This window comes from Rhincodon typus, chromosome 24 (genome assembly GCF_021869965.1).
Source record: "Rhincodon typus isolate 14 chromosome 24, sRhiTyp1.1, whole genome shotgun sequence".
In the NCBI taxonomy this organism is placed as follows: domain Eukaryota; kingdom Metazoa; phylum Chordata; class Chondrichthyes; order Orectolobiformes; family Rhincodontidae; genus Rhincodon; species Rhincodon typus.
In genome coordinates, this window is record NC_063355.1 from 24,895,860 (window position 1) to 24,919,364 (window position 23,505).

At 41.2% G+C, this 23,505-nt stretch overlaps 2 protein-coding genes across 2 annotated transcripts in view; one reads left to right on the forward strand and one right to left on the reverse strand.

Moving 5' to 3' along the window:
* cux2b (cut-like homeobox 2b) overlaps positions 1-23,505 on the forward strand; it is a 293,668-nt gene that overhangs the window by 200,546 nt on the left and 69,617 nt on the right. The window contains exons 5-6 of the mRNA XM_048611509.1: positions 6,785-6,922; positions 22,399-22,528. Of these exons, the coding sequence (XP_048467466.1) occupies positions 6,785-6,922; positions 22,399-22,528 (268 nt within the window). The remainder of the gene's footprint in view (positions 1-6,784; positions 6,923-22,398; positions 22,529-23,505) is intronic.
* The window catches only part of LOC109937215 (sesquipedalian-1-like), a 212,336-nt gene that overhangs the window by 75,381 nt on the left and 113,450 nt on the right, over positions 1-23,505 (reverse strand). The gene's annotated exons all lie outside the window — the stretch shown is intronic.

Below are 23,505 nucleotides of genomic sequence, written 5' to 3' on the forward strand. Positions count from 1 at the left end.
TGTCCACCATGTCCAGGACAGGTTCCTGTCGGCAATGTGGGGTACCAGTCTACCTCTGTCCACCATGTCCAGGACAAGATGTGCAGGGCGGCTACAGACTGGCAGCGCTTGACCTGATGCACTCCTGTGTTTTAAATATGACATAGGTTCTTCCAGGAGGCCCCAGCCGTACTGAGAACATCTACCTGAGGTGGACAGAAGGGTACAATGAGGAGGACGCTGTAGACATGGCTAAAGAGGCCAGAACTCAGGGAGAGAAACCTTCCCTGAATCTTGCCAAAATTGACACTTCGCTGATGTCTGGCAAAATTTTGCCCTAAACGTTTGCAAAGGGATGTAAATGTGTTAAGTGAGTTGGTTAAAAAAAATTGGCAGATGTGCATTTGTGGGAAAGTGTGAGATTTTCCACTTTGGCAGGAAGCAAAGAGAAACAGTATTATTTAAATAGAGGGAGACTGCAGGATGCTACACTACAGAGGGATCTGGGTGTCCTGATCTGTAAATTACAAAACATTAGCTTACAGACGCAGCAAGTAATTAGGAAGACAAGTGAAATGTTGGCCTTTTATTGCAAGGTGGGATGGAGTATAAAAGTAGGGCAGACTGCTACAACTAAAGGGCACTGGTGAAACCTCACGTAGAGAACTGTGTACCTTTGTAAGCTCCTCGCTTAAGGATGGAACAAGGGATTTTCTTATGAACAGGTTGAGCCTATCACATTGATGTTCGGAAAACAGAGGGATGATCGTACTGAAACATAAACGATTCTGAGCGGGTGCTGTCCCTCATTGGACAGACGAGAACTAGGAGTCCCATTTTAAAATGAAGGGGCTCTCTTGTATAAGATGGAAATGAGGAGAGGTTACTTCTTCAGACACTGTTGAGAACTTTGGAGTTCTCTTCCACAGAGAATGGTAGAGACTGGGTCCTTAAATATGTTCGAGGCTGAGTTGCAAAGATTTTTGATTGACAAGACAATTAAGGTTTATGGAGAAGTGGGGGTCAGGAAGGAAAGTGGACTTAAGGCCACAATCAGATCAACCATGATCCTGTGGAATGATTGGGCTCGGTAGATGGGCCAAATGGCTGACTGTTAAAAATTTATGATTTTTTTAAAAATTAATTTTGTGCATCCTTTTTGAGAGGATTTTCTTCATCGTTACAAAGTAAATTGTCTTCTGTTTCTCCCATGGCTGTGCTGCAGGGTTCAGTTTAATGGGAGACAGGATTATGCTCAGAGTGGGTGGGGCACAAACCAGGAGCATACAGCTCAGCATGGGGCCTGAGCCATCTGTACTCGCACATTTCATTGGAATAAATCAGGGTCATCTCCCACTGAAAACCAATCGGGAGTTCTTTAAGGGCTGGCAGGCAGGGTAACTATCGGGCTGGGAGCCCAGGGATCTCGAGTTTAAAATAATTATTGGCAAGGGGCTTTTGTGGGGTGAGTTGTGGTAGCTGATACTGGGAGCAAGAGGCAAGGTCAATGAAAGGAAGGCTCAAGGGTTATCTTCTGCAGCCAGTTTGGCACACCACTGTTTCGTGACTGATAGGGATTCCTGTGGTCAATCTGCAACTCATGCCATTGTTCTACAGTCGGGTTTGGCCCCTCATGCCCAGGAGTGTAAATGGTGCCAGTGCCATCATTAACTCTAATATTCCAATAACACATTGCCCCGTGCCTCCCACAGCAAGTGGCCCATCCTGTGCCAATTCTCAAAAATAACCATCATCTTATGCTGGGAACAGTGTAACAAATGACTCTTTCCCTAATCTCCCTTGCCGCCAGACAGATGGGACATCAAACCTATCATGCAGTTGCTGTTTTTAAAAGTTACATTTTCTAATGTGCCATTTGTGATATTCTCCAGCCTCTGGTTCTGAGGGAAAGTCAAGAACTGAAGACCTTTTAGCATTACAAATACAATTTGCCTGGGGATAATTCCTTGAACTGTAAGATTATTTTTAAAAAGTAAGGGAAGCTGCAACTGTTGTGCAAAGCAAGAGTGATGTCGAGAGAAACAAAACAGTGGTGTGTGGAATTCAACCAGGTTCACTGCTGTGACACCCCACTGTGATTCCCAGTAAATTAATGGAGGAAGCAGCCAACCTTTGGTGAGGAATATTTTGACAACCAAAAGTTAAAGGAAAATTCCAGGCTTCTTGTCGTAAAAGCAAAGATGAATATTTACCTCAGCGTTTTAATTAAATAAAGACATCACCACCACCCAATTCTTCCACAGTACCTTGTGTAGCACAAAAATAGTGCAAAAAAGGCATTTAAATGTTATCATAGAATCCCTACAATGTGGAAACAGGTCCTTTGGCTCAACAAGTCCACACCGACCCTCAGAGCATTCCACCTAGACCCATCCCCATCCCTCTATAAACCACCTAATCTACACATCCCGAACACTATGGGGAATTTAGCATGACCAATCCACCTAGCCCGCACATCTTTGGACTGTGGGAGGAAACTGGAGCACCCGGAGGAAACCCATGCAGACACGGGGAGAATGTGCAAACTCCACACAGTCGCCCAAGGGTGGAATCAAATCTGGGTCCCTGGCAATGTGAGGCAACAGTGCTAACCACTGAGCCACCTCTGCAACTTCTTTGTGGAAAATATTTACATTGAATGATCAAGATAGAAACGTTGCTTTGATTAACATGTTATATGAGATGTTCAGGTAGAAAATCTATCTGAAAACATATGTCTTGATCCTGAACAAGATCTTTTACTTTCAGCTTTGTATTTAGTGAAAAACAACAGGTAGCAGATTAATAGCAATTTGATAAGATTGTTATATGCTTGAGCCTAAATATCATTTTATCACATTCTTATTCTCTGACTGTGCACGATTGATTGAAATTTTTCATCTTTGATTAAAGGTTTTTGCATTTGATTAGGAACATTTCTAACTGGTAATTAAAATGAGTAGGTGGAGTGTAAATATGTGTCTAACCATGAATCATCAATGCCTCTGTCCAGTCACAGCTGTAGAACTTCTGAAGTCACAGCTAATTAATGGAGTGTGCTAAGTCATTGAGTAACTTGTAGAAGATCTGAACAGTTACAAAACTTTGTAACATGAGTTTTTAATCTTTTTCAAACCCAGTTTAGCGCACAGAACCTTTGCTTCATTCACTAGCACTCGAAGCTGAGAGGTATCAAAGACTGGCTTTTCAAAATTACTTTATAATCCTCTTGTATTAGGTTTGACCGAAATTCTTCGGAGTATGGCACACAGCTTTGTTAGAGTTTCCACTGCATTCTACCTTCTTGTACAGTTCCTCACCTTGCTGATCTCTGTGGCGTTCTGTCAATCAAGACCATATTTTAACAGAGACTATGATTAGAAAATCTATCCAAGAGCACAGAGGTCCATTGATAGTAAATTTTATCAGATATGGGAGAATCGTGTTTCGTTCTGTATCTGGATCAGACTAATCAATAGAAAATGTGTTAGTGCGCAGATCTAAAGCCTGAGTGCAATTTCTGTACTCTCTGTTCCCAAGGGAACATTTGTAGATGTGCGAAAAGACACCAATATACGCTTGTGCACAGAATCCTCATTCTGGCCTTCACATTAATAATTCTGCAGTTTAAAAATGATCATGGCTGTTAATGTGATTTGGCAACAGTATGGAGGCTGCCCTTGAAGATAAAGATTGATTGGAGAATCCATTTGAAATCGTTTCTAATAAAAATATTTTTAATACGTTCAATTCCATCCAATACTAAACTTGAAGGAGCTTAGGATGTTTAGTCAAACTTATTTCAGGTGGATAACAGACTATTAATTCCAAAAACAAAGTCTTTTAAACATAAGCACCAGATTTAAGGTGGACATTTGGAAGACTTGAGCCCACTGGAAGATTGGCAAGTGGACAAATTCCACATTGGCCTTATTATTCTGTTGGATTTTCAGTACATACTGATTCACACGAAACAAAATAGAAACTGAGACTGATCACTTTGTAGCTAATGAGAAGTTACTGTGAAAGTTCAGGTGGATGAGGGCAGATTGTAATCATGACAATGTTCTATCTTTAATAGTGAGCAATGTTGCCTCTGTTCCTTCTTTAAACATCGACTTTTATTTCTGAACCATAGCAATACTGCTATTCATTTGACATCATGCACTTTTCTCCCCCATGACTTTTTAACATGAAAAATTTGAGTATATTGGTCTGAGTGCCTAAAACCTAGGTGCAGAGAGTTAATAGAAACAGCCACAGTCACTCTATACCTGTTACAGATATCCCTTTATTCGCTAAAATGGATAAAATAAATTACTTCAATATGTAATTGATAAACCTGAAGTAGATTACTGGTTCAAGTGCTTCAAGGTAAGGAAGGTGCTTGAGAGAGAGAGAGACACAGCTGCCCAGGCTGTAAATGTATCTTAAAATCCACCCTAAAGTCACTTTTATGTTTGGGTGTAGGTTTCTGGTGGGCAAGCTGTAACTGAGTCATTCTGTTATGTTTGGAGATAGTGTGAAGAAGCTGTGTGATGTGCAGGTTGTGACGTGTTGACCAGCTTGCAAAGTGCCCCAGTTACACACTTACTCGGGGTGAATGAGATCGAAGTGGCCCCAGTGAGAAACGAATCGCCCTAGTCCCAGTCAAAATGAGAATTTCTAGGTTTATGTTGACCTGTCTTCCATCTGTGAGAGACCTATGCTAAAGGAGTGTACGCCCAAAGAGAAATATAAAAACAGCTTGGTCTACTGCTGTAGATTCGTTGAAGTTTTTAAGGCAGTACTGTGAATGCCTGTGTACTTCTATATGCAATATAAAGCTGTTATTTGATGCTATTTACTTATTTGAAAGCCATTTGCTGTCGCGTAAAACTGCGCAGGGCACATGGGGGATAGAATATGTTAACACACAGTTTAAAGGGATGGGCAAAATAAAAGATACTTACTGGGGATGGTTACTTATAATAGTTCTTGTACACAGTTTAAATTCTGATTGATGTTTGAGTATATTTGTAAAATATAGACATTTTCAAGTGTTGACTAGTTTGCCATATTCTTACTGGGGACTGCATGTGTTTCTGTCTATTGTATGTGCAGTCAAATCAAGCCTGTAGCTCACCATGTGTACTGTTTGTTTCCTTCATCCTCTTTAACAATAGGAATCTCCAGGGTCTGCTTGGTCTAGTGTATTAGAGAAAAATGACTTGCTAATATCACTAGAAGTGGCTCTTGTATTGAACTAGAAGAGGCTGTTCTATTGAACAAGAGGGAGCTTATGTTAAGAACTAGTTACAAGTTACGTCCGTAGGTTAGATGTTGTTACAGAGACTATGAGGAGGCCCTGGATGCTCAGTCTCAATCTTTTGAGATCCAACGCTTTTCTGCCCACAATTGCCCCTGTGGATGCAGCTTAAAGCACTCCTCAGTATTAACCTTTTTCAGACCCTTACATCTCTATACCGCAATCCTGACTAAGCCAACAACACCCACTTCCCATGGATGCATTAAAAGAAAGCTTGTTGCCACCATCCTCTTAGGAGTAGGCAGCTGTTGGTTTGGTGTGGTAGAGGAAAACCACACAAGTCATTTATATAAATAGTGTAAGTTAAAGCCCTAGAACTGATCTCTGTGACACACTACTCATTACATCTTTCCAACCAAAAAAATGATCCATTTATGATTAAGATGTGGAATGGGCTGCCAGAGAAAGGTGGTAAATGCAGGTACAGTTACAACATTTAAAACACATTTGGACAGGGACATAAATAGGAATGGAACAAAAACAGAAGTTGCTGGAAAAGCTCAGCAGGTCTGGCAGCATCTGTGGAGAAAAAAAATCAGAGTTAACGTTTCTGATCCGGTGACCCTTCTCGGAACAGGGTCAGAACAGACCTGAAACGTTAACTGATTTTTTCTCCACAGATGCTGCCAGACCTGCTGAGCTTTTCCAGCAACTTCTGTTTTTGTTCCTGATTTACAGCATCCGCAGTTCTTTTAATTTTTACATGAATAGGAAAGGTTTACAGGGAAATGGACCAAACTCAGGCAAATGGGACTAGTTCAGTTTGGGAAATTTGGTTGGCTTGGAAGGGTTGGTTCCATGCTGCGTGACACTGTAACTCTATGTTAACTAGCCAAACTTCGATCCATGCCAATATGTTACCCCTACACCATGAGCTTTTATTTTCTGCAGTAACTTTTGATGTGGCATCTCATCAAATGCCTTCTGGAAATCTAAGAACAGTGTATCAACTGTTTCCCCTTTATCCATAATGTATGTTACTCCCTCAACACCAATAAATTGGTTAAATATGATTTCCATTTCACAAAACCATGTTGACGTTGCCTGATTACCTTGAACTTTTTCAAGTGTTTTGCGACAGCATATTTAATAAAAACTTCTAACATCTTTCCAATGAGAGATGTGAAGCTAACCGGCCTCTACTTGCCTGCTTTCTTTCTCCTTTCCTTTTTGAATTGAGGAGTTACATTTGTTATTTTCCATTCCAGGAACTAGTTACAGGTTACATTTAAATGATAAACATTCTTATAGAGACTTTGAGGAGGACCAGATGTTAGATCTCATTCCTTCAAGATCCTAAGCTGTTTTCTTACCAAGTTACATGACATCATCATCTTCAGTAATGCTGAATACAGGCCTCAGTATTAACCCTGTCAGACCCTCATACCCTTATATAACTCTTCCCTGAAATGTTTCTACTTCACGTAATCTCTTCAATGTTGGTTTGATTTCTAAACTTGAGTATCCCTAAAGATCTTTCTGTGATATCATTTCCAGACCCTGCTCCTTCTCTTGAAGCAGCTCGTAACCTAGAGGAGAAACTGCTCCAGCTCCAGTGCAATGAACCAGAAAGTCGAAGAGGGAAGGAGATCCTGAGACACTGTAAGAAACAATCTGAATTGTTCAACTGTGAAGGTAAATGGTAAACCTCAGAGAGATAAAAAGTTGGTTGCATGAAACCTTTCGATGAATTAACTGTTTACTGAAGGGCTCAAAATAACTTTTCTTTGTTGAAAGCTCCTCTGGAGACTTATTCACGGGCTGTTTTTGGTTTTTGGGATTACTTTTTCAATCTTGCTAACTCTTTGATTACATGATGCCGTTCAATAGTAATAGTACCTTCTATATTTATACTGACGTATGTGTTTTTTTTATTTAATCACTCATGGGATGAGCACGTTGCTGGCTAAGCTAGCATTTATTGCCCACTATGTTATATTTTGACTTACACAGAAGCAAAACTAGAATAATTCATCAATATTCTCAAGAATTATTAACTCACAATTAAATCCACAACATATAAGGGAAACGTTAATTTCTTAGACAATTGGTGATAAGTTAACAGAAATAATTTTCATATTTTTGGCTAATTTTTTTCCTGTTAACTAGCCAAGCTTCTGTGAATGCCAATATGTTACCTCCTACACTATGCCATAACTTTTGGTGCAGTACCTTATTGAATGCCCTCTGGATAGCTAAGTATAAAATATCAATTGGTTTCCTTTTATCCACAGACACACTCCAGAGACTGTTGAGGTCACAGCTAATATGCTTCTATTACACATGCACAAAGCTTAACCAGGCAGTTACATCCCTGCATCTTGGATCTTATTCTCAGATTTAAATTTAAGAATTGAGAGTATTCATTACATTAGGATCCACCATATTTTTTCCACAGTTCGTAGCTCCTGGAGTTAATCAGCCTTAAACTAGAGATTCCACATTCATTCATTAAAATTCATTATCTTAGTGATTTGAAGTTTTATTGGCTAACAGTTAACTGAGCATTCTTTTGTTGACCTGTTTAAAACTTTCACCTATCCTTTGCAGCCTCCCTCAACCCACCCCTTTCAATCAAAATTTCCCTGCACATACCTCTTGCAGCCTCCATCTCATCACCCCCATTTTATAGCCTCCTTCACTGTAACATCCTGGGGCAGCCTCCTTTTCCCCAAACTTCTTGAAGCCTCCTTCAGCTCAGTCCTCATTGTCTTGTACCTGCCTCCTCCCTGCACCTTTTGCAGCCGTCTTCTCCCTCCCTAAATCTTCCTGCAGCCACCTCCTCCCCACCCCCACCATCCCTGGCTGTTGCCCCAGCACTGGACCCAGACCTCAGCTGTGGGAACCTGCCCCATACCCACTTTCCCAGCAACAGCTCACACCCCCGGTCCCCATGCTGAATTTCCAGCCCCTGGACCTCAGAGCCCCTGGGGAATGTCTTCCACCAAGACTCCCTCAAAGACAGCACATACTTCTCTAAATGCTCACTGCTCTGCTGTTCACAGGATGCCTATCAACAGAAAGCACAGCGGACAATTCCCTTGTGATTGGAGGAGCAACTCCTCACCATTTTCTTCCATTCCTTTTATGGCCATGACTTTTCTCTGATTAGTCAGCACCAGGAACAAAGTTTCCTGGATGATTTGGGGAGTTTGGGAAGTCTCGGTGATATGTGGCATGTAAACTGTGGGAGGTTTTGGATCCATGAGGCTCCCAGGACAGGCACATCTGCCTGAAGTGCCAGAGGGTAGCAGTCCTTGAACAACATGTGTCTGATTTGAAGCACTGACTCTCCTCACTGCACCCCATACAAGAAGGAGAGAGGTTTCTGGAACGATCGCACCAGAGAATGGTCACTCCACATCGGGATAGGCAGACAAGGAGCAGTGCAGAGATGGCAGGTGAATGGGTGACCATTCACCAAAAGGAAAGGAGAAAACAGGTCCAATAAACCCACGACACCTGGGAACTATCTGAATGGTGTAAGATTTTAGATGCTTGTTCAGTAAGCAACACGACTGATTGGGGGGTCAATAACTCAAGGGAAAACCACGGTACTGTGGTGCCCGAAGCTGCTCTGGGAAAAGATAGGGAGGCTGGGAGGCAGATTAGACTCACGAGTTCAAGGGATAGACAGTCTAGTTTGCAGCTGAGGTTGAGAGTCGTGTATGGTCTATTTGGGATTGATGGGTCCTTGGCACCACAGTTTAGAAGTTGGCTAAACAAAAGGAAACAGAGCGTAGGTATAGATGGACATTTCTCAGATTGGAGATAAATTGAAAGTGGAGTTCTCCAGGGATTGGTGTTGGGACTGTTGCTTTTTCTGATATATATAAACGATTTAGATCTGGGTGTTGAGGGCAAAATCTCTAAATTTACAGCTGTTACCAAGCTAGGGAGAATAGCGAATTGTGAGGATGATGCTGAGTAACTTTATGTTGACAAGTTGGCCAAATGGGCAGACACCTAGCAGATGAATTTCAATGCAGAGAAATGTGAGGTAATGCATTTTGGTAGAAGAAGCATGGAGATACAGTACGGGCTCAATGGCACAACTTTGAGGGGAGTACAGGACCCGAGGGACCTTGGGGTTCTCTGAAAGTGGCCAGGTAAGTTGAAACAGTTGTTAAGAAGGCTGACAGAATCCTTGGATTTATAAATAGAGCATTGAGTATAAAGGCAAGGAAGTGATGTTACATCTCTACCAGTCATTGGTCAGACTACATTTGGAGTTTTGTGTTCAGTTCTGGGCATTTTATTTCAGGAAGGATGTTAAAGTCCTGGAGAGAGTTCAAAAGATTTACTAGAATTACACCAGGAATGAGGGATTTTAGATACAGGGAAAAATTAGAGAAATTGGGCTTATTCTTCTTGAAGCAGAGAAGATTAAGAGATGACCTTATTGAGATGCTCAAAATTATGAACAATTTTGACAGGTAAGGAAGGATATCCTGTTTCCAGTCATTGGTATGTCAGTGAGTAGAGGTTGCAATTTCAAGATTGTTAGTCAGAGAGCTAGGAGTGAGTTAAGGAGAAACGTCTTTACTCGAAGTTGTTAGAATTTGGAATGAGCGACATGGGAGAGTGGTGGAGGTGGATTCCAGAGTAGTTTACAAAAGAAAGCTGGATATATTTTTGAAAGTGATTAATTTAGAGGGCTACAGAGATAAGGCTGGAGAATGGGACGAGCTGGTACAGGCACAGTGGATGAAATGTCCTCCTATACTGTAAATTCCACAATTTTGTAATTACAACGGGGCATAATTTTAAAATGATAGGTATGAGGTTTAGAGGGCAATTGAGAAAGCTTTATGACCCAGAGGTTGGTGGGTGTCTGGAATGCACTGCCTGGGAGGGTAGTTGAGGCAGGAGACCTCAAAACTTTTTAAAAGTACTTGGATGAGCACTTGAAATGTCAGAACATTCAAGGCTACAGGCCTAGTGTGGGAGAGTGGGACCAGTGCAGGTAGTAGTATATTTTTTGGTGGAACAGACTTGATGGCCTGACGGGCCTCTTCCGTACAATATAACTCCATGAGGTGATTCACCAGAATGTTACCTGGGCTGATGCGATTCAGTTGTGAAGAGAGTGTAGGTAGGTTGGGGTTATTTTCCATAGAGCAGAGAAGGCTGAAGGCCTCTCTGATTGAGGTGCACAAATTCCGAGGGGCAGAGATCAGGAGAAACATTTCCCCTTAGTAGAGGGGTCAATTACTAGGGGGCACAGTTTTAAGGTAGGGAGCAGGATGTTGAGAGGGAATTTGAAGAGAATTGTTTTCACCCAGAGGGTAGAGGTGTACGTGAAACTTACTGTCTGAAAGGGTGGTAGCAGTAGGAATCTGAAGATATTTAAGAACTATTTAGATGAGCACTAGAAATGCCATAGCATACAAGGTTACAGATCAAGCGTTAGAAAATGGGATGAGAATGGATGGATGTTTGATGATCGGAACAGACATGATGGCCTGAAGGGCCTCTTTCCCCAATGTAAAAACTCTATAACTCTGTAACAAATTAGGAGGAGAGTTTCCCTTCATAATACTACAGATGAAAAGAAGCCAGTGGAGAGAGGCATCTGGTATCATGTAATTTGTTAATGTAATTAATAGTAAAGGAGCATCTGAAGAAAAGTGATCACAATGTAATACCATTTTATATTGAGATTGGGAGTGATTTAGTTTGTACATTCTTGGGCTTATAGGAGGTAGTTCTAGACATAGATGTATTCGTTTTATTTTTCCAGAATTGCATAGATTCTTGGATAGAACCCAAGGGTAAGCTTAATCCTGTTATTCATGAAAGGGGAGACCATTGAAACAGGAACTATAGCCTGGCAGTAGTAGTATTGAAAATGCTAAATTCTATTATTAGGAATATGGTAGCAAGTCTTGTTCTGATGTAATACTTGGGCTATTGCTGATGAATTTGTTCAGATCGCAATTTGTTTTTGGTCAAATAATGCCTTAAACAAGTCGGAGAGGGTCGGGAATATGGAACATTAGTAGCCAGTATTTATGATCCCGGAGACATTCTTACAATCTTCTGTGTTGGCCTGCAAATTATCATGATTTAATTCCACACTTTGCTTGTGGAATTTGAACTGGTAATCTCTGGACAGCTAGCCCAATCCCACAATGAACTATGATAACAAGGTCTTTTTATTTCACCCCAGGCATCAGTTGTGTTTCTTGTAAGGATGTAGGTATGCTTAATGTTGGCAAACGTAAGCCCATTACACTAACATATTGAGATCGGCTTGCACGTGTTCCATCTCCTCCATAATCCTAACACCTGCACAAATCCTTGTACCATCCCTAAACTTCATTAATAAAGATCAATAACTCTTACATTGATCGCTGGCAACTGGTCTCCTATGGAGGACCATGGTCATTTATAAGTCGTGCCTTCAGTCTGGAGAAATTCTTATTTCGTTCTAGTAGCTTCCCACTAAATCCACAATATTCTGTCTGATACATTACACTACTGTGAGGTACCTGATCAAATGATTTCTGAAAGTCCAGGTAGGTAATGTCTGCTGAGCTACCCTCACTTGTTAATGTGGTGGCTTCTTGTAAGAGTTTATCAGATCTATGAGACACTTTGGGGCAGCACGGTGGCTCAGTGGTTAGCACTGCTGCCTCACAGTGCCAGAGACCTGGGTTCGATTCCCCCCCGGGGCAACTGTCTGTATGGAGATTGCACATTCTCCCTGTGTCTGTGTGGGTTTCCCCCGGCTGCTGCAGTTTCCTCCCATAATCCGAAGATGTGCAGGTTAGGTGGATTGGCCATGCTAAATTGCCCCATAGTGTCCAGGATGTGCAACCTAGGTGGGTTAGCCATGGAAAATACAGGATTATGGGGACGAGGTAGTGAGGTAGGTACAGGTGGGATGAGCTTCAGAGGGTTGGTGTGGGCTTGATGGGCCAAATGGCCTACTTCCACACTACGGAAGCCAAGTGGATCTCTTGAATTCCTTCTCTGTGAAGGTGATCATATGAAACATCTCTTGTTAATCAGTTCCAAGTATAACACAGGGAGGGGAGTCAAATATTTAGTTCAGGGGTTCTGTCTTGTCCCCGTTTTTAAATGAGATGTGCATCCTTTCAGTCTGAGGATTAGTCCTTGACTCAGTGAGCCATTGAAGATGCAGACAAAGAGTTCACAAAGCAATTTCCAACATTAACGCCTTCGGGTAACTGTCAAATCCTTTGGCGCTTATTTCAAAAACTGTTATGTTTTTAACATGATGGCCTTGATTTTTTTTAGATCTCCTTATTAAGGCAAATCTGCTTGCTGACAAATGATCGATGGATTTGTTTTTAGGCAGAACAGAGACGTATAGAACATGATCTGTGAGGCTGCTCTCTTTGCAGTGGAAGTTAATTCCTGTGATGCTTACTCTTTAGCTTCCAGTTTAATTACTAATTGTATTTATATATTAATTCAAAGTAATTACTGTATCAATACATTTATTATAATAAACATGCTGAGCTATTAAAGCACAGATTGAACACAAATTCTACAGCTAATCAGCTTTCCTGCACGTAAATATTTTTTGTTCAGTGAGAAGATTATGTTTGTTAATTGGAATGATACGAAATCGGTAAAGCAGTGGAGAAATTTGTAGTTTGGTCTCCCTATTACACCACATACATCTCAGTGAAAGTAACTTTTTGTAATAATATGAAAATAATTATTGATGTGTCAGTGACGTGATGTGCTAAACATGAGGGTTCACAACCTGTTGTTTATAAGGATGCTGTGTGAAATAATTGCGATCACCTCAGTCCAGTTACTACACAGCAAAAACATGCTCTTGTTTGCATTGAATTGGCACCTTCACTCAGTTTACAAAGTAACAAATGTGGAAATTGATCACATCATGTGGCCCTGCCAGGTTCCAGTCACATTTTGGGCTTCAAGCATGTTGTAAAACAGCAGAAAAACCCTTCCTACGCATCTGTGCCTGATCTGAGAGCAATGTTGCTGAAACTAAGTGAATGAAATTAAAATAAAAGCAAAGTCCTGTGGATGCTGGAAGTCCGAAGTAAAAACTGAAAGCGCTGGAGAAACTCAGCAGGTCTGCCATCATCTGTGGAGAAAGAAACAGAGTTAATGTTCCAAGCCCTATGTGACTCTCATTCAAAATTTACATGGTTAACCATACAGAGAATAAAATTAACTTTGTTTCTCTAATGGAAAAGTGCCCCTGGGTTATCTGGGATACAGACAAGGTCAGATTCTGTTGTCCATCCCTTGTGAGCCCGTGAAGGTCTCATGATGCAGTGGGCAGTATCCCAACCTTTTAGCCAGAAATCCCGGGTTCAAGTCCCATTCCAGAATCTGATGGCCAAGGAATGATGTATTCATAACGTGGCAAACACGGCGGGGGTAGGGTGGGGTGTGGGCTGGGGGATGGTTCTGCTATAAGGTGATAGTTGCATTCCAGCGCAACATCGCGTTATAGAAAATCGCACTATTGAAATAGTGGGGCCTCTGGGAAAAGCGGGGTTAGGGCAGACCACCAAAAAATATTGCTCAAAATCACTCAACATTCTTCCTCACCACTCTCCTATAAATATTGGTGCCATGCTGGTCACTCGTGTGAGCCTTGACACTTATCAAATAAAATCTATTCACCTGCAACATAGTCTGCATCACAGACAAGCCCGTTGCTGATCTGACCTGACATTCCATCGGCACAGACTTCTGGATAGATTTTCACATAAGTGAAGCAGAGGAATCTGACCTTTCTTTCCTGTGTGCCCATTGACATTGAAATTAATCGTAGGATTAAAATGCATTATAAACCTGAGTAACATTGTATTCAAATTAATGCTGGAAAAGAACAGGTTGTAACACAGACAACTTTTGGTATAAATGATTTACATGCACACGTTCAAAAGTTCTTACATATTGAATATGTAATAAAATCTCACCAAAAATACTACACACAAAGGTGCACGTTTTAAAAGCACTCGTGTTATTTTAAGCTACACTTCATTTTTTTTCATTTAATGTGTTCAGCATAAACTCTTCAAACTAAGACTTCAGATATTTTCCTAATAAGGTGGTTGTTCTCTGTGTGATATTGTATTTGAGGTTTATGACATACAATCCAATCACCTTTTCCAAATGAACTCATTATGACTTACTCTGAACGTTTACGCCATCTGCAAGGATCGAAGAAAAGAAATTTTCCTTTGACAAAGCCCGCGATGTTGATGCGTACTCAATGGAATCATGTTATAGCCAACACAAGTTCGTGTTTTAGAAATAGCGCTTCCCTATTCGTCAATAGTGTTATAGTCGATTTGCGTTGCTGGAACAACGCAGAACCCCCTGCATTGTTGAGTATCAACCTGCAAATCATTTCAACATTCACCAATGATAGGCACAGGGATTCCCAGTTAGCCATGTGATGGAAGGAAAATTGGAGCCTCTAACATCACTATTCACAGCATACGCTAAAAATCCGTATTGCCACAGCATCCTGGACTCCTTCAAGGGCAAAGGGTGACGGCTTAGTTAGCTGATCCAAACTGATAATCCAGCTTCGAGCCAGTAGCCCATGGTCCCTGTTTTGGGTGGATTTGGGATCCCCCTCCTTGCCCTATTTGTGGTGGAACTTGTGGCACTGTGATTCAGGCAGCAAACTTCAGAAGAAGAAGATGCTGACTTGAGAAGATGATGGCTCGCTGTGTGTTACCTAGTCTGCAGGACTGTTCTCCATAGCTGAGCTCCAGTCTCCAAACCTATTGGCCAGGTCAGCAACTGCGTAATGAAGAGGAAATCTCCACAGGGAGAACTGATTGTCGTGTCTTGACACGAGGACCAGGTAGTCCTGAATAGATCTGCTTGACTTCTTCCTGTTGTTTTTAAATTTAGTCGCAATTGTTTTGAACAGAATTGCTTGGCCACTTCATAGAGTCATAAAGCACAGCAGAGGACCTTTGGTCCATCATGTCTGTACTAACCATCGACACCAATCTCTATTAAGGTTTAGTCAAGCAGTCGTAAGACTGTAGTCATATGTAATCTCAACAGAGTAGAATTGGCAGGCTCCCTTCTCTGAAGGACATGACTGAACCAGTTGGATCTTTACAGCAATGTGGTAATGCCTATGCTGGCCTGAAGTTTATCAGATATATTAAATTCGCAACTGATCATAGTGAGATTTGATCTCAGGCACACTCTAATCCACCCCCTGCACAGCACAAGTCAATTAAAGACTGTTTTCTGACATTAAATCCATTAAACCCACAGATCTATTTTCTGTGAATAATTAACATAATTGGAATTAAAAACATTTTAGCATATTGTAATTAGTTTTGTACAAACAGTAGGTCAGTTTTAGAATGACAAACGTTTGGTAACAGACAAAGTACGGAGAGTTAATCCAGCTCTTGAATTTCATTAGTTAGATTATTCTTTCAAAAAACGAAGAGTACTGAAAGAAACTTAAGCCGAAGAATAAAAGTTGAAAACGTAATGAACAAATGAGATGGCAACACATTTTTATTCATTGCCAGTAATTAATACTGGCAATAAGTACAAATTAATACTGCATTGCAGAATCTTAGCTAATACCTAGAACCTAATTAGCTGTTTTACAGCTGTACTAAAATCTAAACAAATAGCAATGTTGTTACCAAAGACACAGCTGTTTCTTTATATGGGTAGGATATTACATTATTACAGTAGTGCTAAGTATTTTGTATTTTAAAGCATACTTTTAATCTGCGATGTTACCATCTGGTTTTATGCTTCTTGGGCAACTTTCCCTTTGCATTTGTGTGAAGCATATAACGACTCAGTGTGAGCTCGCATAAATAGTCCTGCTGCAGTTGCAATTTAATAGTCACAAATGAAGATCCTCATCCAAAATTTAAATTTATACCACAATTGCATTGAATTTGACCATTTGATTACAGTGGGAGTCACTCAAAGGCAGCTAACAGGCAAATACAAGCACACTAACTTAAATAGGTCGCGTCAGCTAATTTGAACAAGACCAAATTATCAAATAAAGCAATGCATGGTAATATCAGATCATCGAATAAACCTGGTTCAGAGATTTTAAATTTGTTGTTCATTTGTGTTGCATTTCAAAATGGGATTTTTTAAATGAGAAGATGAAATATAACGAGCAAGGAGTGCTAAAATTTGCCTTTCAAGGTTTGAAGAAATCATTGCCACTATTTATATTCACACCAGGGACTCTTTGAGTCCCTCCACTGCCATTTGTCTTTCCCTGTTTGGATTTTTGTGCGTTCTCCACATTTAACCCATGTGATGTACAATGTGTTGATGATCGGAACACACTAATTTCTCAGCAAAACTATTCCCATTTCACACAAAACAGTCACTGGATGCAGAGTAAAGCATGGCTTCGTTGCTTTGCAGTTTGCCTCAAAGCTTTGCAAGATACATTTATACACTATTCTCAAATTCCGCTTCGATCTCAGATTTCCCAGGAGTTGCTTCCCACGATGCCACTGTATTTGCCCACTAAATGCTGCACCCCACTGCCAGCCTCATAATTACATTATATGGAGGAGAGTCACTCATCCATGATTCTGCCCAAATTTGGAATATATGAATTAGGAGCAGAAATTTGTTCCCTCATGCGCACTGCATCATTTCATAAAATCATGGCTGATCTGATTTTGGCCTCAAATCCACATTCCCACTTATTATAACCGTTGATTCCTCTCTTGGTCAAGGACCTATCTACAATGAACATGTAGGAGGAACTCCATTGGTCTGGCAGCATCTAAGGAGAGAGAAACAGAGTTAACATTTCAAATCCTGTATAAGTCTTCCTTAAAATAAAAGGTATTGGAAACTGATGTCGTTTACCACTTTGGACAGAGTCAGAAGAGGAGTGAGGAGAGTAGGTGATGTGGAGGCCCGGTGCAAAAGCAAAGGGGTTGCTAATTGTTGCGAAAGAGAAATAGAGATGTAAAGTAGGTGTGAAAGGGGAAAAAAGAACATATCCTCTCTACTGAGTGTAATGTAAACAGGAGTAGTATTCAGTGTATTCAAGGATTCAATTATCCAGCCTCCACCGCTCTCTGAGGAACAGAGTTCCAAAGATTCATGATCTTCTGAGAGAAAAAAACCTCGTCATTCTCCTCATCTTCATCTTAAAAGGGAGACCACTGAGTTTTAAATTGTTTGGTTCTAGTCACTCCCACACGCCCAGTCTTCTTTCAGCATCCATCCTATCAAGACCCCTCGAGTTCCTATCTTTCAATAAGGTCACCTCTCATTCTTTTAAACTCCAGGTGATATGGGCCCAGCCAGTTCAACCTTTCCTCATAAGATACCTTTCCCATCCCAGGCATCAGGTGAGTGAACCCCCTTTTCTGAACTGCTTCTAATACACTTAAACTAGTTCTTAAATAAGGAGACTGAAACTGTACACAGTACTCAGGATGTGGACTTACCAACATTCTGTACAACTGGAGCAATACATCTTTACCATCATCGTTCCTGTCGCAATAAACGACAATCCATTTGTCTTTCTAATCACTTGTGATACCTGTGTAGTAGCTTCTTGTGCTTCATATTCCAACACACTTAGATCCTTCAGTATCTCAGAGTCCTGTGTTTTTTTTTTCAACTTGAATTACCTTTCTATTCTTCCTGCCAAAGTGGACAAGTTCATATTTTCGCACATTACACAAAATCTAATCATTGTTTTCCCACTCATGCCCCTTTGCAGACTCCTTATTTTCTCTTCACAACTTATTTTCCTATCTACCTTTGTATCATCAGCAAATATAGCAACAATACTTTTGGTCCTTTCATCCAATCATTTGTACAGAAGGTATAAAATTGAGGTCGCAACACTGATTTCTGGTACAACAAAGTGCAGAGCTGGATGAACACAGCAGGCCAAGCAGCATCATAGGAGCAGAAAGGCTGATGTTTCAGGCCTAGACCCTTCATCAGAAATGAAGTTTTCTGATGAAGGGTCTAGGCCCGAACGTCAGCCTTTCTGCTCCTATGATGCTGCTTGGCCTGCTGTGTTCATCCAGCTCTGCACTTTGTTGTCTCGGATTCTCCAGCATCTGCAGTTCCTGCTATCACTGATTTCTGGTACATCACTCATTCCAATCCCAAGTCAACCCTTTTATGATCACCCTGCACTTCCTATTAACAAATCAATCCTCTAACCATACTAATATGACACTCCTACACCATGAGCTGTTATTTTGGGTAGTGCTCTTTGGCGTAATATCTTTTCAAATGCTTTCTGGAAATCTAAGTACAGAACATCCACTGTTTTCACTGTTTCCACTTTACGTATATTGTTTATAACTTCCCCAAAGGACTCTAAAAATTAGTCAGATGTAATTTCCCCTTGGCAGAACCATATTGATTCTACATGATTGCATTAAGATTTTCTACATGCTCCGATATAGTCTGCTCAATAATAGATTCCAGAATTTTCTCAATGACAGATTTAGACAAGCCAATTTTTTTAGACTCCAGTTTACTGTCTCCCTTCTTTCTTCAAGAGAGGAGCAAGCATTGCTATTTTCCAATCAGATGGGATCTTTCTAGAATCTAGGGAATTTTGGAAATTTAAAACCAATGCATCTACTAGGTCAGTGGTTTTTTTTAAACACCTTAAAATCAGGTACATCAGGGCCAGGAAACTTGTTAGATTTTAGATAGTAATGTGCTCAGCCCCCTCTGGTGGTTGTGATACATTTGAGGTTTCACACCATGTTTCACATTTTGATCCAGAATTATTTCTAGAATATAATTCGGTCCTCTGCAGCAAAGGCAGAGACAAAAGGCTGAATTCTACATTTATTTCCCTAGAGGTTTGAGTTGCATCACTTTTTTTAGAGGGATTCTCACTGGAAGGCCCAATAAGTTTTCATGCTGATTCTTATTAAATACACCTCATTAACTACTTACCCCACTTTTTCAGCATTCCTCAAGTCTAATTCTGCCCCATCTTATGCGCCGTTCCCAGAACAACTTGCCACTCAGCGGATATCCATCAAAAGACCAGCATCCCTTGCACCCATAACATCTGTGAGTGGGCACTGTGCACCCGGACAATCCTAGGCAATCCAGCGTTGTCCCTCACCATCAGCTGTAATGCCATCCTGCCCAATGCTGAATACTCCTTGTATATACAATCCCATTCTCTCACCGTCATCACCATTTAATCACCAGGCCTTACACGTTACTGGTCCTTAGCTACATTTCACCTGAAGATCCTCTCTGATTCCCTGCTACTGTTTCCCCAGTGCCCAGGGTTCACTTGCATCTGATCACCGTTCAGTAGGGGAACATCACATATAGGCACGCAATCGGACAAGTCCAAACATGAGCTGTTACTGACAGCTGGCAATAAGGAAAACCAAAGGAATGCAAACCAAATGCTAGTATCATGAGCTTGACACTCCACAATGGTTTTCTGCACCAGCTTGTATTGACTGGAACTGGGGGGTCAGTCAGGCCCTCTATGCCCTGTAATGGCAAGTGCAGCTGTGTTCAGTCATCCCCTGGGAGAGCGCTCCCTGCAGCTCAATGTTCTAATCCTTCTCCTCGGAACAGCCCTGCCATTCATCCAGCTCCTCACCATCGATCACATCACCTTGTTGCTTGCTCTAATTGTGCAGTGATGTTCCCCTCATCCCACAGCCCCCCTTGGACGTTCCACAATTCCTGGGGCGCTTCTGGTCAGAATTCAACTATGTTTCAACCATTGCTGCTAACTTCTGCATCTCTGAGATGACAACATTAGTTTTGCTCACACCAACAGCATGTTATAATCTGCTACATCAGACACCACCACATTCACTGTGCGTGCATTGCATATGTGAAAAAACGTGTTTGCAAATGAAATGAGCTTGAGGTTACAAACAGATGCTTCATGTATTTGCCTCTTCAATGTCTTGGCATCCAGCATCCTGCGCTTTTGCTTTTGGACTGTGACTGACTCCACCGACCCAGAGTATTGTCCCAGCAGCTTCCACGTGGACATCATCAGTCTATTTAACCGCTCCCCCCTGGCTCAATGTGGAGACCCACTACATCAGTCTTCAGTTCTGAAGGTCCACCCTGTCCCCTGACACTTTGTGGTGCCCACTCTGCTCCTTTAGATAGACCATGTGGAGACCACACTGGTGGTCACTGCCACTAACACCACCTCCCGCAGCCTACCATGCCCGTCAATACTGTCCTACATTTCCCCCAAATCTGTGAGGTTCCCCTGTCATCGTCCTCATTCCCAGCTCCACAAATGCCCCTGCTTGCCCTCCAGCAGCTCCTTTGGCAGGATTTCCTGCTGCACCTATAGCTGCCCCTCTGCCTTGCACCCTCCGTAACGATCAACAGGCAACCACCCCCGCCCCCCCAATCTCCGCTGCACCCCCCCCACCTCTGATTGACTTCGGTGAATAGTCAGTAGCTGGATATTTCTGATGACAAGCATTCAGATTTTTGAGAAAAATAACTGACTCACCATTTGACCCATGTCCTGTCAACTTGTTGGAAACCAGCCTCCACACTGATCTTGCTGGCATCAGCTTCCAGTACCAGGAGCTTCTCCTGATTCACTGCTACAGCTGGCAGCACAGCTTTCAAATCGTCAAAGACACTCTGGTATTTTTATCCATTCATTTTTTTTCACCTTTCTTTAATACGCTTCACAAAGGAGCCAATACGGTGCTTCAATTTAGAATGAACTCCTGATAAAGTTGATTGCTACCAGTACACCGCAGAATCTGGGCTCCTGTCTTAGGAATGAGAAGATCCACAATAACCCTTCAGCTTTTCCCACAGGATCCTATCCCACAGTATGATCCAAATAAGTCACTTTTGTTTTGGTAAATTTATTTGTGATTTTTTTTTATACTGGGCCTCAATTTAGATGGTCACCATTTTGCCTAAATAAATGGATTTAAAATCAGTGTCTGCTGATTGTTTGGTAGATTAATTCCAGAGATGAAAGACTTGTCATTTGAGGATTGAGCAGGTTAGATATATACTTAGTAGAGTTTAGAAGCATGAGAGGAGATCGAATTGAGGTATAAAAGGTGGCAAAGGGCATTGATGAAGTAGACACAAAGTAGAGGTCTCCCATTGTGGCTAAAGGATGGCAGATTTAACATCGAGATGAGGAGGAATTATTTCTGTGAAGAGCTGGTGAATCTGTGGAGTTTACTACTCCAGTGTGCTGTGGACACCGTGACACTAAATAAGTTGAAGGAGGTGACAGATTTTTAATCAGTAACGGGATAAGGGTTATGGGGAACAGGCAGGAAAGTGGAGTTGAGGCCGAGGTGAGATCAACCATGATCACATTAAATGGCAGATCAGGCCTTAGGCACTGAATTGCAAATTCCTGCCTCTAGTTCTTATAATGTATTTAGGACAATGATACATTTTGATCTTTCATGGAATGTAGACGAGCCACATCAACAGTACTTAAGAGAATCACTGAATGCTACACCTAGCCCCACAGAAAATTCCCTGTCACCCCACTGTCTCCCATCCAGCAATGCCTGCTCCATTGTTTCTCTCCTACCCCGCCCCCTCCATGAAAAGGTTTTATTTAGCACCGTTGTTAAATTGTAACTTCAAAGTTTCTCTCGCTGAACTTGTTTCTTTCGATTGTACTTTGGAGGCTGTAATTGGGTATATTTTACCCATTAATGACTTAATTAGATTTTAATTAATTCCATGTGACTTCCTTTCTGCAGACATTGTACACTTATAAAAGAGGTGGTGGAAACTGTCCTGATAAAGTGTACACTGTAATGCACTATAATGAAGATGAGGAGGAATATATTCAAATACATTTATGTAATTGCCAATTGGTTATAATTCACAAAGCGTGAAAATAATAATTAAAGTCAGATCTGCTCATAAAAAATGTTCTGGGTGAAAGAACAAGGGAGATGGGTTCATTATTTTTTTTTCATTTACACTTTGAATATAGTTAAAAGCAGGCAGCTTTTTAAGGAGTTTGCGCCTCAAAGAGGCTGGTACAGTGTGGATAATGATGTGTGCTAAAACATTCCAGGTTGTCCCTGGGTTGTATAGATATGATCACAATTCCATCTTGTCTCCCACAGCCACAAAACAATCAGCAGAAACCTCTCCAGCTGGCATTGAGGCGTCTGAAGAATTACAAAAGACCAGCACAGACAGCACAGCACTTAAAAGCGATAACCTGTCACAGAAAAATGAGACAGAAAAAGAAAGGTACATGAGAAGAAGATAATTACCCAGTAAATCTTCGGGAAAATCTAATCCGGGCTGAATGTGGCAGTGTGCACAATGCTGCTGCAGTAATTAGTGCTGTACTTTTCATAAAATTAGGTTTTTGTTTCTCTTCTTTTTCTCTGATTTCCTTCCTTTGCTTTCATCTCTCCCCTTTCTGTCTTTTATCCCATTTCCCCTCTTTTCCCTCACCCTCATGCTGTTTTTTTAAGCTCCTTCTGTTGCCCCACCTCTCCCTTACTGCTGTTTTCTCTCTCTCTGTCTGTCTTCCCTTCTCTTTTCTTAAGCCCTTCTCAACTTTAATATTAATATGAAATTATTAATGTGTGTGCGTGTACTATTTCTTCATTTGAAATCTGATGTTTATAACCAACTGAAGCTTCAAGTGTACTGAACAAATTTGATTACAGTTCAAGTGGTTTTCCTTTCATTAAAGTTCATTTATTTGAAGTTAAACCATGTTTCTGCAGCTGCAGATTCACACAAATAGTACACACAGTGACAGGACTACAGCTGACTTCTGGTAGTGGGCATTGTAGGACAATTTTGCTCACTTGTCTACAAAGGAAATTGGAGCAACATGTATTGTCTCTAGACAGTCTATTTTGGAAGAATTCAGTTATTACAATAATTGTGCAGGACCGTTCTTTAAGAAGTTCAGTATTCACAAGGACAGTAGTGCATTCCAATAACCTGTTGTATGTATTTCTAAATCAGAAGTTGTTCACCTGATAACGGTGCATGTTTGCTAAACTGAGACAAATGCACACAACAGAGGAATGATAAATAATGAACTAAAACAAAGTTGCTGGAAAAGCTCAGCAGGTCTGGCAGCACCTGTGAAGGAGAAGACAGAGTTAACGTTTCGGGTCCGGTGACCCTTCCTCAGAACTGAGGAGTGGTCACCAGATATGAAATGTTAACTCTGTTTTTTCCTTGACAGATGCTGCCAGACCTGC